This window comes from Phyllostomus hastatus, unplaced genomic scaffold, assembly GCF_019186645.2.
Source record: "Phyllostomus hastatus isolate PE091 unplaced genomic scaffold, TTU_PhHast_1.1 phas_contig_80, whole genome shotgun sequence".
NCBI lineage: Eukaryota > Metazoa > Chordata > Mammalia > Chiroptera > Phyllostomidae > Phyllostomus > Phyllostomus hastatus.
Window position 1 is genome coordinate 2,932,284 of NW_025333960.1, and position 16,141 is coordinate 2,948,424.

The 16,141-nt window shown below is 46.1% G+C and overlaps 1 protein-coding gene across 1 annotated transcript in view; it reads right to left on the minus strand.

Moving 5' to 3' along the window:
* CHCHD6 (coiled-coil-helix-coiled-coil-helix domain containing 6) overlaps positions 1-16,141 on the minus strand; it is a 337,119-nt gene that overhangs the window by 56,919 nt on the left and 264,059 nt on the right. Inside the window, exon 7 of the mRNA XM_045850165.1 lies at positions 5,691-5,761. Within this exon, the coding sequence (XP_045706121.1) occupies positions 5,691-5,761 (71 nt within the window). The remainder of the gene's footprint in view (positions 1-5,690; positions 5,762-16,141) is intronic.

The window sequence follows — 16,141 nt, forward strand, 5'->3', positions numbered from 1 at the left end:
CCACTGGAGAAATGGCCTGGTACTGTATCTGGTCGTGTGGTTCATGGCAGTATTTTCAGGGAAGGTATGAATGTTGTTTTCCTGAAAGATGGCAAAGAGGAACCTTAACACACAACAGGAACCTCAAGGATTTGAGGGAAGCAGGTATTTCAGGCAAAGCTGGATGGTAGGTGTGTGGCTTTGTTTCTGTGCCCTGGAGGGTGGACCAAGACTCAATCTAAAGGTTCCATGTTTGAGGTCCAGCAAAGCAGACTTAAGGATCCTAGGTGATTGATAATTGCTCTTATTGTATTTATGCAAATGAGCAGGCAAAAATTAAAACTGGACTTAATGCAGTCCCTTTGAGGACAATGAGGGTGATCTTGAGAAAAATTGTGTCATAAGGAAAATCACAGTGTTCAGTGGTGGATGTTGGTCTAGTGCAGCTAACAGTCTTCAAAGTTTTGTTTTCACTTGGAAGTTAAACTGGGTTTGTGACATCATCAGAGATGTTCAATTTACAAGCAAGAAGTATTTGTCAAATTGTCATTGTTTGATATCATTCTGCCCATCAGTAAACAAGTGGATCAGAAAACTGGTATAGTTTCACAATGAAATACTACACAGCAGAAAGAAAGAAGACGCTCCTACCCTTTGCAACAACATGAATGGAACTGGAGAGCATTATGCTAAATGAAATAAGCCAGGAGATAAAAGACAAATACCAAATGATCACCTATAAGTGAAACCTAATCAACAAAACAAACAAGTAAGCAAAATATAACCAAAGACATTGAAATAAAGAACAAACTGACAGTAACCAGAGGGGAGGAGGGCAGGGATAACAGGGAAAAAAAGGAAGGGTTGTCAAGGAACATGTATGAAGTACACATGGACAAGGCCAAAGTGGGATAGGAATGAGGACATGGGGATGGGTGGGGTGGGGGGAAGTGGTGGGGGAAAATGGAGACAACTGTACTTGAACAACAAGAAAGAGAGAGAGAGAGAACACCAAGACCAGCAAAACAAAACAAAACAAAAAAAAGAGGAAAGAATAAATGGTTTCTACTTCTCCTTCCCAACCAGAGGGTAAATAGCTTAAATCACTCTACTCAGGGAGATAACAGAAATCCAACTACTGCCATTTGCCAATCACATTCAAGGACAGATGAAGTTAAGGGAATAAATCTCATTTTGGCACATCAGCATAAAACTGATAAACATTGTATTGAGATTCTCCCCTATGACCTCCCTTAAAAGTCTCAGCCTTTAAAACAACTCAAAACAAAGGTCCCGGTGTGCACTCTTTCTTCTAGGAGCACACCCATTCCTTTGTCCCCCACCCCTCTTCTTCTCTCACAGGCAGGCATCTCCTAAATTTTAAGGGACCCCATGAGACTTGCAGCCAGGAAGCCATGGGCAGAGGCAGTTCATCTCAGGCTAACCCCCTGAACCTGTCCCCTAGGCCCCCTTCTGTCTGACTTCCGAGTGAGCTAAAGCAGCACTGACTAGGTTCATTTCTTTTCTATAGCATTTCTAGAGAGCCAAGGCAGCCCTGACTAGGCTCTCCCCTTGCTTCCTTGTTTCACTGTCCCCAGCTTTAAAAAACATACTTTTAAAATCACCTGGACTCACGTTGTGAAATGTTTCCTAAACAAAGTCAAGAGCAGTGGCTGGCCCTAGGCAGAACTGCTCAGGGCCAGGTCCCCTTCCTGGTAACAATAGCAGACACTTTATACATGTGTGTTAAATAAATATGTGAATACATGGACATTAATTGACCATGTAAATAACCATTCAGTTTACTCAAAGTTGTTAAAAGATGCTCATTGTCTTGGAAGAAAACTCTCCAATATTATTGCTGACAGCAGTTGGCACTAATTCCTGTGGCATTTACAATGCAATTTACAACTCTTTGCTAACCCGAGAAATCTCCCAGTCAAGGATTCTAGCCCCACCCCTAATGTTTAAATACAAAAAAAATTTAACTCTACACTATTTACTGTTTACTTTGGTAAAAGATAAAATGTTTTCTTAGGTAAACTCTATTTACTACATCTGCTCCATCTATGCCAAGCTAGGTGCTATAAAAGTGATTCGAATGACTGCCATTATTAGTAATGGTCTATGGATGAGAAAAGGGCCCCATAGCACACCTAACAAGCTCAAGAGGGGCCTGCATGGCAGGCCTTACAAACTGAGAGACCAAAAGTAACCACATAATGTTGCTGGAGCAAAAGAAATTAGACATTAAGCTCAACAAACTGAGAGAATGAGCCTGTTTGCTTCACCAGGAAGATACAGTTTACACCTCAGGGGATCATAGCATTTCTCCATCAAGGACATTAACTAGCCTCCCTTCCCCACTCTGGTACGGAATTGTTGCGGGGTGCAGGGGGTGGTGCCTGACTTACGAGGCCAGTCAGTCTAACTAGGGGGTATAAACCTATCAAAAGCATGTGAAAACTTGGGAAGTTTATTGCTTCTTTTGAAAAAGCACCTGTTCTGACCCAAGACCAAGCTAATATAAACCCAGGAGCACAAAGAAATGCTCTCCCTGCTGTGCCCCCCCACCCCACCCCAACCCAGTAACACACTCATTCCATGCATTCATGCATTCTTTCTCTCCTGGAGCAAGTGAACATGTGGGTCTATCTGCTACTGGGTCCTGTGGCAGACTGTGCAGCCTCAAAAGACTAAGCTTAATATGAAGCTGAAACTCTAGACATTGGCTTTTGTTTTGGCCTTGCTAAGGACACAGCTGGACTTTTTCCATGGTGGGACAAACAGAGATGGAACACTGGAAACCCAATGGGCAGCTTTGTTTCCACCTGAATAAACCATGCCACAACACAATCTCCTGTGCATGGGTCCTCTGAATATTTTCCTCACAATCTTGTGGAAAAGCCTCCTTTCCACTAAAAAACAATAGGATGGGTTGTCTATTAAAATTGCTGACTAAAAGTGGGTCCAGGTAGATAGTTAAGCCTTAGGCTGGCCTGTACATTCCTTGACAAAGGTCAGTCTTCACCTTAAGTGAGCCTATGGTCTTTTTGCATCTAAGAACATGCCTTTGAAATGTCAGAGGAATCTCCTTTTCCAGGAGATTCCATGCATTGTGTCCAATACAGACGCAATTCTGCTTAGTTTAGGGTGAACATCATAGGAAGGTCTGAGGGGTTCCTGTGGGGAAGAGACAGCCAGGCCTTGTGCTCTGTGTCTTTTGGGTGAAGATGGTGTCCATGGACCTGGTAGACCTTCATAAAGTAACCAGAGGCTCTGACCAACTCTCTTCTCCTCCCTCAAGGGTCTGTCCCTTTCAAGGGCTAGTCAGGGTGACTTCCAAGCAAACCAGTCACAGTACAGAGTGCTGAGTGTTTGTGGCTGACACCATAAGAAGGAAACAGGAGGTCTGGGTGACTGGGAGGTGATACATTGCTTGTGAAAACAGCTGCTGATGAAAAACATGTGAGAAGCCAGGAGGGGCAAGGGCAGATGTACATGCAGTACAGGCCTAGGATGTACATAGGACACCTGAAGCTGGGGTGAAACACAGCCAGCTTGTGGGGAAGCTGACTAAAGAGCCAGTTTGGGAAAGAGAAAACAGTTATCTTGGAAGAGTTCAAGTCCTGTAGTAGTAATAGGAGACTCGGAAGAGGAACTTCCCAGTGGGCAGATGGAGATGAGGAAAGGCTTGCGCCTTCCCATTGGGGCCCCACAGAGCCTGGGTCCGAGTGAGTGCCACAAGCTATGTGGACCCTGAGGAATGGAATCTTCAGCTGCCTTAACAGGATGTGTAGGCCACACCACACACAGAAGCTCCTGTTCTCCCAAAGAGGGCCCATGTGGCTCACCTGGGGCTGACAAATACTCAGAATCACAATCAGTGAGAGCAAGAGGTTGGAAAGCAGTCACACCTCAGCGGTGGATGGTTGACAACCACCTGAGTAATGTAACTCCTAGAAAGGGCAAAATCGAGTTAGCTCCTCACCCTGGCCCACCCCTTGAAGTGTCTGTGGGGCAGTGATGCCAATTCCACAGTCTGGTCTCATCATGAACCAACTGCTGAGGGGGAGAAGCTCTAGGGAGAGGCCAGGCAGCTGTGTAGTCACTGACCATGCATTTTGTCACATGCCATGTGGCCCACAGTCCTGAGAGTTAGGTCTTCTGGCTTCCTGGTCCCTGGCTTAGTGAATTTGACCCTACTGCCATATTCTTTCGCAACCTCATATCTTCTAAAGGCAAAGGGGAGCTAGCATGAGTATATTTTTAATCTGAGTGAAGGATTGGTTATTTGTTTGCAACATCCCTGACAATGACTTATTTACTAAGTATAGTACTAACTGATAGGTGCTCTTTAGGCACTTCAACCATATGCTCTCATTTACTATTGTTGGTTCCATTTCACAGATGGAGAACTGAAGCTAGAGTGGTTGTCCACAGTTGGGTCAAGGCTAGCTGAGACTGCTATGAAGCCACTATTCTTCACTATTTTTCTTTGCATTTTCCCTGTCCCTTGAAGGTCTCCTCTGCACATAAGATGATCAGCAGGTTGCAGCCAAGAGCCTGCCTGGGCTTTGGAGTCAGGCTGACCTGGAATCACACCTTAGCCCTGCTTCTGATTAGCTCTGTACTCTTGGGCAAGTCACTTAACTTCTCTGGTTTCCTTATCTATAAAACTTAGAGGAACAAACCCTTTAAAGGTTTGAGTGAGATACCATGTAGAAAGTAGACCTGTGATGTCAACTATGTTGGTATAGTGTGACTTAACATCCAAACCTGTAGAGAATTTTTTTTATGAGTTTATTTGAGCCAAACTGATGACAGCTGTCATGAAGCAAACTCTCAAAGAACTGAGAAAAATGCTCTGGAGAATGGCAGTTTTGCAGCTTATTTTATACACTAGCATCAAAGGAGAAGATATAAGAAGGGTTACATGAAATCCATTGGTGGTAAATGAAGGGGGCAGGAGAAAGCAAAGCAAAGAAATCTCTGGGACTGGATAAAAAAGTAAACCAGAGAGACACATACTTGTTTTACATTGGTAGGTACAGTATTAGTTAATAATTAACATTTACAGCACATAGTGATGGTATGTGAGGGAACAAGAGAATAATGTGGGGCCCTGTGGTCTACTTTGGTGCAGTATGTTGTACAGGAGCACAACAGATGGGGGAAAGAATGCTGCTCTCAGCAGCACCATGTGACTGGAGTGAACCATCAGTATCCATAGCCCCAGTCCTTTTGGGAGTAAAACAGGGGCCACCTTGAATGTCAGCATACAAGAGGTTGTGGCACAGGGCCAGTCACCCAGGGGTGCCTACAGGGAATAGACCACCTCCACCTCCTGAAAATCACCTCCAGGAATGGCAGATAAGCAGCATCCCTTCCTTGACTTTCCTGGGGGCCTCATGGCCAGCTCCTGGGCTGGGTCACAGGACACTTGGCCTGAAATAGCCCAGTGAGTCTGCTGCAGTTACACTCCCATTTGCCAGGTTGCTAGGGAATAAGTAAGAGATCATGTGGCCAATTACAGATGACCAATGGCTGCCTCAGATCTAGGTGAGAGAACTGAGTAACAGATGGTCTTCTGTGTCATTAGAGAAATTTGAAATTAGGCAGGTGGCTCCGGGTTTCAAGTCATGTATGGGAATTTTTTTTTTTTTACAAATACAGGCTAAGTTTACGAAGAATAATAAACAAATTCTTACTTTATTGTGCCCTCCATTTTTGAAGCTGCCTCATGGAATTGCTGTGAAGATAGTTTATACATCTCAGCATTCTACAAAGAGAAAAACACAACTGGTTACCAAAGACTACAATTTCCCTCTGGCCCCTTCAAGTAAATTGACAGATGTTAATTTCTTGATCATCATCAAAGCAGACTGGTAGTTGATCCACAGCTTGTGTCTAGCTCCCACTCTGGACCAACCATAGTTACAGAATTCCATAGGAGCAAAGGATAGAAGGACATGGATCCTCTAGTGCACAGGTGGCAAACAAAAGGCCCACAGACCAAATCCGGCCCTCCATCTTGTTTTATCCTGTCCAGCACCTTGTTTCTACCCAGTGGCAGTGCCGAGCTCCTCGCCCCTAGTTAAGGAATAGTTACATTTATACAGCCCTAAAATTACATTTGGCCCTTTGAAGGCAACTGTGAGGCTGATGTGGCTCCCAGTGAAAATGAGTTTGATGCCACTGCTCTAATGCATGGGTCAGCAACCCACCACCCACCTGCCACCCCACCTGCCACCTGTTTTGGTCAATTAAGTTATATTGGAAAATGGTCATACTCAGGATTTGTTTACACATTATTTATAGTTGCTTCTGTGCTGCAATGGCCGAGTTTAGTGGTTGCAATGAGACTGTAGGGCCCGTAGAGCCCAAATTATTTACCATCTTTAAAGAAAAAGTTTGCTGAGTCTGAATCTAGTTCAAGCCTTATTTTATAAGTAGAGTCTGTTGCCCAGAGAGTTGAAGCAACTAACCCAAAGTCACACAGCAAGTGGCTGTGTCATGGCTGCAGCCCAGATGTCTGATCCTGAGTCAGGCATGAATTCTGCTGCCTGCCAAGACCAAGGTGCTTCTTGGCATGGTGAATGTCCAGCCAGAGCCTTGCAGGGTGGTTCCAAAGGCACACACATCCTTCCTGAGGTTGCCTAGTGAGTGAACATGTAAAGAAACAGGCCGGTGTGGGTACAGCCATGTTTGCAACAAGGTAGAGTTGGATTGAACTCTAGGGGCCACCAAAGTGTGACTCTGGGCCACTTCACCTCTTTGTGCCTCAGAAGCAAATTGCTCCAGGCCACACGCCCAGAATCCAGCACTCTCCACTTATTTCCCCAAGGAGTCCAAAAGAAATGTACCAGCTATCTCCACCTGCCACCATTGCTTTTTGCAGAGAACTATGAGGCTTGTGACTAGTAGACTGGCTTGCAGAAAACAGTCTTAAGGATGAAATCACCTAGAGGACTGCCCAGGACAGGGTTGGCAGTCAGACCTCCCCAAAGAGGATGGCAAGATAGCAGTCAGATAGCTTGACTTGAGGGGAATGAACCTCTCCTTAGATGGGACAAAGAAGGTGGCAAGTGCCCAGATCAGAGCCAGGCAGGGAAAGCACCCTGCTCCATCACCCATCTTCAGGGAAAGTAACCAAGGTGGGGAAGGAAGCATCTTTCCTAGGACCAACAGGACACCAAAGGTGGAGTATGGACACAAACAGACCCTTATCCCCATGCCTGTACCACAATCTCAGGGAAGAGCCAAGTGGGAGATAAACATGGAAGGCTGTTCCCAAGGGAGCACACCTGGGGCAGGAACCACAGTGTACAAACTCTGCTCTGGGTAGTGCTGGAGTGAGGCCAATGCCACACCTTCTAGTCCCTTCCACTCACTCCCTGCTACTGAGTGAGCTTGGGCAGGTCACACTGCCTCTTCCTGGCTTATGTCCTCATCTCTGAACTGGGAGATAGCTGATGCCTTCCCTCAGATGACCATCAGGCACATAGCTGGATGAGAAAGCTGCCACCATATGACAGGTACAAAATAAAGTGGGATTCTCCTTCCCTCACAGCCAGGCTGCCCTGGTTCCCACAGGGCACTCTGTGCTCACTCTGAGTTGACCAGCATATTTCTCTCTGGAGCTGGATGTTCTAGCCGAGAGATGCTGATTTTTCCTCAATCAACCTGACATTCATCTGACACTGACAGTTCCAGGCAAGGGAGTAAGGACAGAGATGAGTGAAATCAGGGCCTCCTCTCCACTCTGAGCAGAGGCTCTTATGTGACACCCTGATGGGGACTGCTGAGACTCAGTTTGTACCTCCAGTTCATGGATCTTCACAAAAGACTGCACAGTCCAGAGACCCACACTTTAGGCACATGATGTTTGTGTTCTTTGGGTCATGTACTTCCTTGAGCCTTGTTTCCTAGCAATAAGACAGGATACTCCCTTCCTCACAGGGTGGCTGAGAGACCATGCCTAGTAGTGCCTGGCTCAGGATGCCTTCCGTATTCCCAGTAACCACTATCATTGTACCATGGAACTTTCTAAAGCTAACATGTACCTTACCTAAGCACCCCTCAACTGATCCCAGTCTGTTTCCTTTCCCACAAGACAGCCTCACAACTCAAGCCTTCTCCTCTTTGGAAAAGTGCCAGGCTCCATTTTCTGAGCCCCACCACTCGTCAATGTCCCTTTCCAAGGGAGTATCCATGTCCCAGATGGGCCCAGCATGCTGTGGGCTAACGGAAAGCTCAGTGCCTTTGCTCTGACCTTGTATTTCCAGGCACACAGCCTGGAAAGGGTGAACATGGTAAGCGGTTAAGTTGACCACAAGCTCAGACTGAACATGTGGTCAGCAAGATTTGTCACAGGATGTGCCCACAGGCCAAAAAAGTGGTTGTGATTACCCCACTGCAGCTTCCTCTATTGTTTTGCAGAATGACTCAGAAGAAGTCCCCTTCCTTCCCTGACCCACTCACTCTGTCATCTAATCTGCCTGAGCAGACCTGGGACTGATGGGCCACTGTGGAATACCCCATTGTTGCTCCCCTGGTACATGAAAGTCCTGGTCAAGCCCTGGGAGTGCTGAGCTGGCTTCCTGTGTTCACAAAAGCTTCCTGCACCTTCCTGAGGCTTCTGAAGAGCACCCAGAACCTTCTTCTGGAAATAGCAGGGCACTCTGCAGACTTCTAAACCACACAACTATCATGGGCTTGTAAAGGACTGGGGCCACTGACATTCATACTGGGAACCAGTGAGTATTGAGACAAATGAGCCTGCTCCCAGGTCTCATGGGGCTCACAGTCAATGCAACATCACAATTACAATGGACATTTGGCCAGTCATCCCAGGTGATGTGAAGGCACCAGAAAGGACAGCCTGGGACAGACCATTAGCCTGGCTTTTTAGGCGCTAACAGAGGCATAAATCTTTCTCCTCCTCCTCCTTCTTCTTTTACATTAGACAGTGTTTGAAAAAACAACACAACACACAATTTAGAAAGGCAAAAAAGAGCCCTGGCTGGTATGGCTCAGTAGGTGAGTGCTGGCGGGTGAGTCAAAGGGTCGCCAGTTCAATTCCCAGTCTAGGGCATGTGCCTGGGTTGCGGGCCAGGTCCCCAGTGTAGGGTGTGCAGGAGGCAACCACACATTGTTGTTTCTTTCCCTTCCCCTCTCTAAAAAAATAAATGAATACAATCTTTAAAAAAAAAAAAAAAAAAAAAGAAAGGGCAAAGTGTAGGTATTTGGTGACCAGTAAGCTTTTCAACAGCTTGGACCTCAGTACTTTCACCTCCTTTGCATGTGCATGCCTGAGTGGGCTCATGTATGCACACCCTCTTCTGGTTATCTCCTTATCTCTTCACTTACTTCTTGGTGGCCTCATACATTTACTTGCTGAGTAAAATCCCATTGTAGGGCTTGGTGTCCCAAAGCTCACATTAGCAGTTCACCACCATGCACGTTAGGCTGTTTCCCATCTTTGGCTATTATGTGCTGAAACATAGTATCATGACATCTATACCTTTGTGCTCTAGTAAGTATGTCTGAAGGTACATTATAGAGTCAGATTCATGGATCAAAGTGTACATCCACTGTTAAACTGTCTTACAGAAATGAGCCAATAATGAGGGAGTCATGTAAAAGCAAGAGGGAGCAAGAGGGGTAACCTTTGGTAGATGCTATAGTCCCATCAAATGCTACAGCAAAGGAAGGAGCTGGGAAGAAAGTCACCTTGGGACCCAGTGAGGCAAGGGGGTAAGTTGGGGTCTCAAATGAAGGCTGAAAGCCTGGACCTCAGCCCACAGTCAATGAGTGGGGAACAAAGGTTTTCTTTTTTAAGCAAGGGAGTGGCAGGGTTGATTTGTATTTCAGAAAGAATATTCTGGCAGCAGTGTGGATAGTGGAGTGCAGTACCAGGGGGGCACCTGGGTCCCCACAGCACGATCCCACAGCATCTGTGCCTGACAAGGAGACCTATTACCCATTCATAAGTCACTGGGAGATCGTTCTGAAATCACTGTACTAAATCTGCACACATTAATTAACAGCCACTGATAGTGAACTGTTATTTCTGGAGAATTTTTCTTTCCCAGCAGACTCTTCTGATTCCTCATTTTTGAGTCTTTTTCTCTGCCCTATAAATGGCACCCCTCCTCCTTTCTCCTCCTCCTCCAGCTGCTCTGTATGCACATTTGAAACCAGAACACCTGATTTCCATTAATTAAATCTGCCATTAAAAATTAAATAGTGTGAGCAAGAAGGTGTGTTATCTCTATGGGTTTCAAAAGTTGCAGTGTTTCTTCAATTACTTCCCAAGCAGTTTTCATATTTCATACTGTCTGATTTCTCCAAGGGTTTGAATTTGCAAGATCAAAAGAGAGTGCAAGGGTGAGGGGAAGCATGGTGAGAAGGCTCAGAAGGGGGCGGGGGACAGGGAAACAGTTGTGGCAGGCCAAGGAAATGGTTCTGCTGCACCCAATGAGGATCTGAAATACAGGAGGGGCAAGGCCTGCTTAACCCACTAGACCATTCCTCGAGCAGGTGTGAGCGATTGAGGACAGGAAGACAACCAAGCTCATTCTGACTGCCTGCAAAGAAATGACTTGGGAACTTGGGAACCTCGACAGACACATACCTACACTGGGTGTCATGGGACATGAAGATTTTATGAGGCATTTCAGTCCAACAGAAAGACAGAATTAAGGTCTAACAAGCATATCAGGATCAAGGGAGAGGCCACCTGGAGCAGTGAGAATGGCTATGAGGCCTGGAGTCAGATGGGCTGAATTAGGACCCTGTTCCCATAAGCATGTAAATGTGGGCCAGCATCCAGACTGGGTGTCTGCCTCCTTGGCTTCTTGTCTATAAAATGAGGACATCAATAAAGCCTCTTTCATACAGTTTTGTTGGAAGTGGTATAGATGCAATAAGATAATGCATACAAAATGCTCAGAACAGTGCCCAGCACAGGGAAAACTCAATTCATGTTTTAAGAGCTTAGCACCCAAATATATATCAACCAAGGAATACTTCTGGAAGAGAGACCTGGAAGTGCTGAAAGAGTAAGGGAAAGTTACTTGAGGATGGAAACTCCATAAAAAGAGGGATTTTCACATGTCTTGCTTGCTGATCTATCCCCAGAGCCTCTCATACTGCCTGGCAAATAGTAGGCCCCCAATAAAAAGTTGTTGAGTAAATGGAAATAGGGGTCAGAACAACTGGAAGATCCAAAACCACTATAAAGACATGGTCATTTGCTTAGTCAATTCAGAAAGTCTGCTGGGCTGCCACTCTGTGACTGGTGTTCCACTCCAGAGGCACTAATGACAAGCCAAGTTTGGAAACAGCCCTGTGAGGGACACAGCCCTGTGAAGAACACTGGGTGTAACCACAGCTCAGAAGCAACTGAGAGCTGGACAGAGAGGGGGCTACAGGGGTTAAAAAAGAATCTGGAACTTGGACGTTTTCCCCAAAAGTGAGAGCATTTTAACAAATGCTTGGGAGAAGGTAAGAGCACCACTCACTGTTTCTTTTCTGTGGCTACAAGCATGTTGCTCACAAGGTTCCAAAGTCCACTTAAGCCAGGTGCTGTGGCAGGAACCTCCCAACAAGATGCCCCTCTAAGGTAGGAATGTGTACACCTTGCCATGTGGAAAGGACACATATAGAAAACTGTGAAGCCTAGGACCCTAGTTGCCTGGGGCTGGGGAGGATTCCCAGCAAGTCAGTGTAGCTGGGGAAAGGCCCAGGGGTGAGGGCTCAAGAAGTCCCAGAATCTGAGAATCAAGCTCAGGTGCTGTCAACATGCCCAAGGCCAGTCATCCAGGCAGATGTAGATCTCACCATCTAAATTACAGAAGCTTCCCAAACCTCCCATGAATGCTAATTTAAGAAGAGGGGAAAAAGTCTATTCAGGATTTGGAAAATGTCTGACTAGGAAAGAATAAAAAATACAAAGAAGAGATCACTAAGTATTTTGTGAAAAGTTGAAAATATCAATGTAAATTTTGTAATCCTTAGGTGAACAGATGGAAATTCAGTTTGGTCAAGTGTCTAAACAGCTGGTTCTTGGCTTTCAGTGAAGTTGGTCCACTATTTCTTTGCTTTGTTACTCTCCTCCTGGCACTGGTTCCTTTTCAAAACACTCAATGGACACCTAACCTAAGTTTAAAAACTACTCCTCCCTCTCTGCTCCCTTGCCCTTCCCCTTTCACTTTCCTTTAAGCCACTGCTACTGATAAAACAGCCTTAAAAGGAAGCTAGCCAGTTATACCCTGCTCTGTTGTCATGTGGAAGGAGTACCCATTTTTCCTGACTTGCTCTGGCACTTTCCCAGGATGGTGTTATGCAGACCACAGTCTTCACCTTCACCCCAAGACCTAACCTCATCAAAATCCATCTGGGATCCCTTTAATACAGAAACTCTTCCCTTCCACACTCTCTTCACCTCAGGCCCACCACTGAATTCTTCTATAGACATTAATGCATAGGGCCACACCCAGGGCTTCCCATTCTCCAGGATGGCCCTAAGAGTTCTTCCTTCATTCCACAGGACAACCCCTCTGGGATTCTCCCTGCATCTCCAGGATGGCCCTACTTCGTTCCTCATCCTCCCCCCACTGCCCAGGACTGCCCTACCTGAAATGTTGCTCCTCCTTGTGTCCCTGACCACAGGTTACCCTTGTCCACTTGTCCCAAATTCTTCTTTCTGGCCTCTGCTTTTTGATGCTGCCCAACCTCCAGGTAACAGTGCTTTCCTAGTTCCCTTTTTAGCCCTTTCTTAAATCTTCTTCCCTTCTATTCATTTAGGCTCAGCAGTCCCTGCCATTACATTCTAAGACTTCAAGCTCCTCACCCACTAGAGCACAGATTGCACTGTTAAATCAAGTGCTAAACCATCTACCTTTTTTTTTTTTTGCCCTGGGCCTAGGACACACTAGAGGGACTAAGAGATCTGCCATGACTGCAATAACCACAAACTCAGGGCTCCAGCCTCAGATGAACTTTCCCCACAACTTGTAATTCTTGACATTCTGGACAAGTTTCCCTGCCCATTCTACTAGATAGCTATCTCAGCCTTACCTGTTATCCAGCCCTGAACTCCTATGGTCAGCAGGTGACTTGTCTTTATTTCCATGATGACAGAGATTGCTGCTGGGCATGCATATGTGCACATTTCCCTCAGTAACAAGTGTACCTCTGCCTACATCCATGACACACCACCCACAGAGGAGAGCCCATCATCTATTCGAGTTCCTGGGTTCCAGGGCCTGTGGTGTCATGGTAAGATGATCCCCTCTCCCTGGTCCTGTTTCTTCATTGGACCCTGGGGAAGAATGTCTGTCAGTCTTTTTGGGGTGCTCTGAGCATGCAGTGAATAATGCATATGAACATCCTTAGCATGTTGTCCAGTATGTCAAGGTTCAGTTGTTTCTTTCTTTCATCCAACAAGTATTTATCGAGTGCCTACTGTTTATTAAGCCTTGCTCCACAATCAGGGGGGGCAGTAGTAATCCAGAGAATTGATCTTTACCTTCACAGAGCTAAAAGTTTGGGTATGGAAAAGCAAGAAAACAAGTCTTAGCAATAGTAAGCTCCATAAAGACACAGTAAGTTAAACAGATAAGGAGCAACAAGATGGGGGTTGGGCTATTTTAAATAGGTTGATCTAGGAAGGCCTCTCTACTGGGGTGACTTGGGGTAGAGATCTGAAAAATGTGATGAGGATAATACGATGAAGGGAGAGGTCCTGAGGTGAGACTACTTAGCGTGTTCTTGGAAAAGAATGAGCACAAGGAGCACGGATAGAATTTGTTGAGAAAACAGAAGCAGTGAAAAGACATAAGGGCCTGACGATGCTCACACAGAGCCCCTTCTAGGATTGGCAGGAAGCCACTGGAGGGTTTGATCAGGAGGTGACACATCTGATTTCCATGCTGGAAGGATTACAGCTGCTGTGTAACGGAGAGCTACTAGGAGGAGAGAGTGGAAGCAGCCAGGCCACCTGGAGGCTACTGCAGGAGAGAGATGGCAGGGCATTTACTGAGGGGGTGACAAACATGCTCTGTACCATCAGCTGTGGAGAAACAGACTGGTACCTCAGTCTTGGCCCTGCTGAGATGGAAATGTCCAGGACACAACCAGTATAAAATTCAGGAAGGCTATGGGGATACAAATGAGGAGCTCAGGGGCATGGCTGAAGTCCAGGTTATGATTTCTATAGCTTTTGCTGCAGCATCTACTCAATGTCTTACCTGAATATAGAAATCCCCTTTGGCCCTCACCAGACCCCATTCCATTAATGATCTGGTCTCATTCGAATTTCCTCTTCCTTTTTGTCATAACACACCACCTCCAGAACTCGACTCTTACAAACCCTCATCTTCTGGTTCTCTCATTATGTGTCTGCTCCCTGCATTTCCTGCATTAATGAATACCACCACTCCCTCTCCAACTCCTGCAAGGTAGGTGACCTGTCAAAAATCACTCTAGGGGCCCCCATACCAAGCTGGCAACCAAACGTGAGTAACTCTGCCTCCTGCTTGTCTCTCCTTTTCCCCATTGTCACTGCTTTCATTTGACCTTTATTATGTTATGAGTGGACTATTATGAGTACACACCTTATTCATACACCATGCTGGTTCCCCACCATCTGAAGAGCAGTGTCTAAGACTCTCGCTTTGAGATTGTCCTCTCTAACAAATGACTTTGGAACTGTCCCTCATATGCTCTGTACTTCTTGCCACAACTCATCATTTTCCAAGCCTCCATCATGTTGTCTGCATTGTGTCCCTGCCAATTCTTCCCCACCCACCTAAGAAACTCTGATTTATGCTTTGAGACTGACCCAACAACATCCCCTCTGCTGGGCAGTGTCATTCCCCTCCCATATCCCAGGCAAATTAATGATTTCCTTCTAGGTGCCCTAACTGAGACCTACTGTTCAGTAGCATTTCCCACAGTGCACTATAATCATCAGCTAATGTGCCTGTCCCCTCACATGGATGGGGACCATGTGAGTTCAGAGTCCATACTTGAAGAACAAATGAAGGCATTGTTGCTCAGCTCACTCCGGATCTGTGGACTCTGTCTCCTCCACATTCTCATGAGTGTTGCCTCACATTACCTTCAGCCTAAGTTAGCCAACAATTCTCTACCTAGTGGGCCTCCAGTCCCTGGTCTAACCTCCTTGGATCTGCTCCCCACCCTCCAAGGCCACGGGAACACTCCACCTGAAGTGCATACCTGACTATGTCATGACCCAGCTTATGTCCTGCACCCCTCTTCCAGGCACCCCATCTTGCCCTTCCAGGCACCCCTCCTTCCCTGGACATCTATTCCCAGGTCCTATTTCCTAACACATCTGGCTGGCTGCCCTCTGAACATCACTTGCTAAGGTGCCACCTGCTAATGGAGAGTGTTGTGACAGTGGCTTTAAGTGAGACCTCACATAAATATTTGCATTTGTAAAATGTCAGAAAAGAAGTAGGCTCTCTGTCTGTCTCTCTTTGCTGTGCTATGATGAGGAGCCTAACGCTCAGAACTGGGTTTTCTGGACCATACCTCTTCTGTGGGTTTGGCTGAATCTCCTAGCATTTCAGTGGTTTCTGGGGTGTGTGTTTGTGTGATTGGGGGTGGGAGTTGACTACTCTCTCCTTACTAAGGAATGAAAAGTATAGAGCCTTGAGCATCTACATACAAGGGGGGACCCCCACAAAAACCAGAATTATCTTCTAGAGGGCAGGCTCCTTGTAGTACAGGCTTCCCCAACTATGTGAGTGTTCTAGGAACCCTTCTGTATCAGTGTACTAGCTGGTGTTGTTGTGAGAGGTTGTGTTTGGCTTCAGTGAATTTTTTTCAAAGACTCTTTCAATGTGTTTGCCCATTTCATGATGGGTGATTTATGAGCACACCTGCCCAAACTGCTGAGTGTTCAGCAGTTTCTGACCAAAAACAGCATGACCCCAGTGCCCCACCCTCCCTGTTTACCCAGTCTCACCCCAAGTGACTTCTTTTTGTTTCCACAGATGAGAAGAATCCTCACAGGTAAAAGTTTTGCTGATGTGGAAAAGGTGAAACAGAAATGGCAGAAGCACTAAAAGGCATTAAAATTGATGAGTTCAAAAACTGTTTTGAGCAGTGGGAAAAATGTATTGAT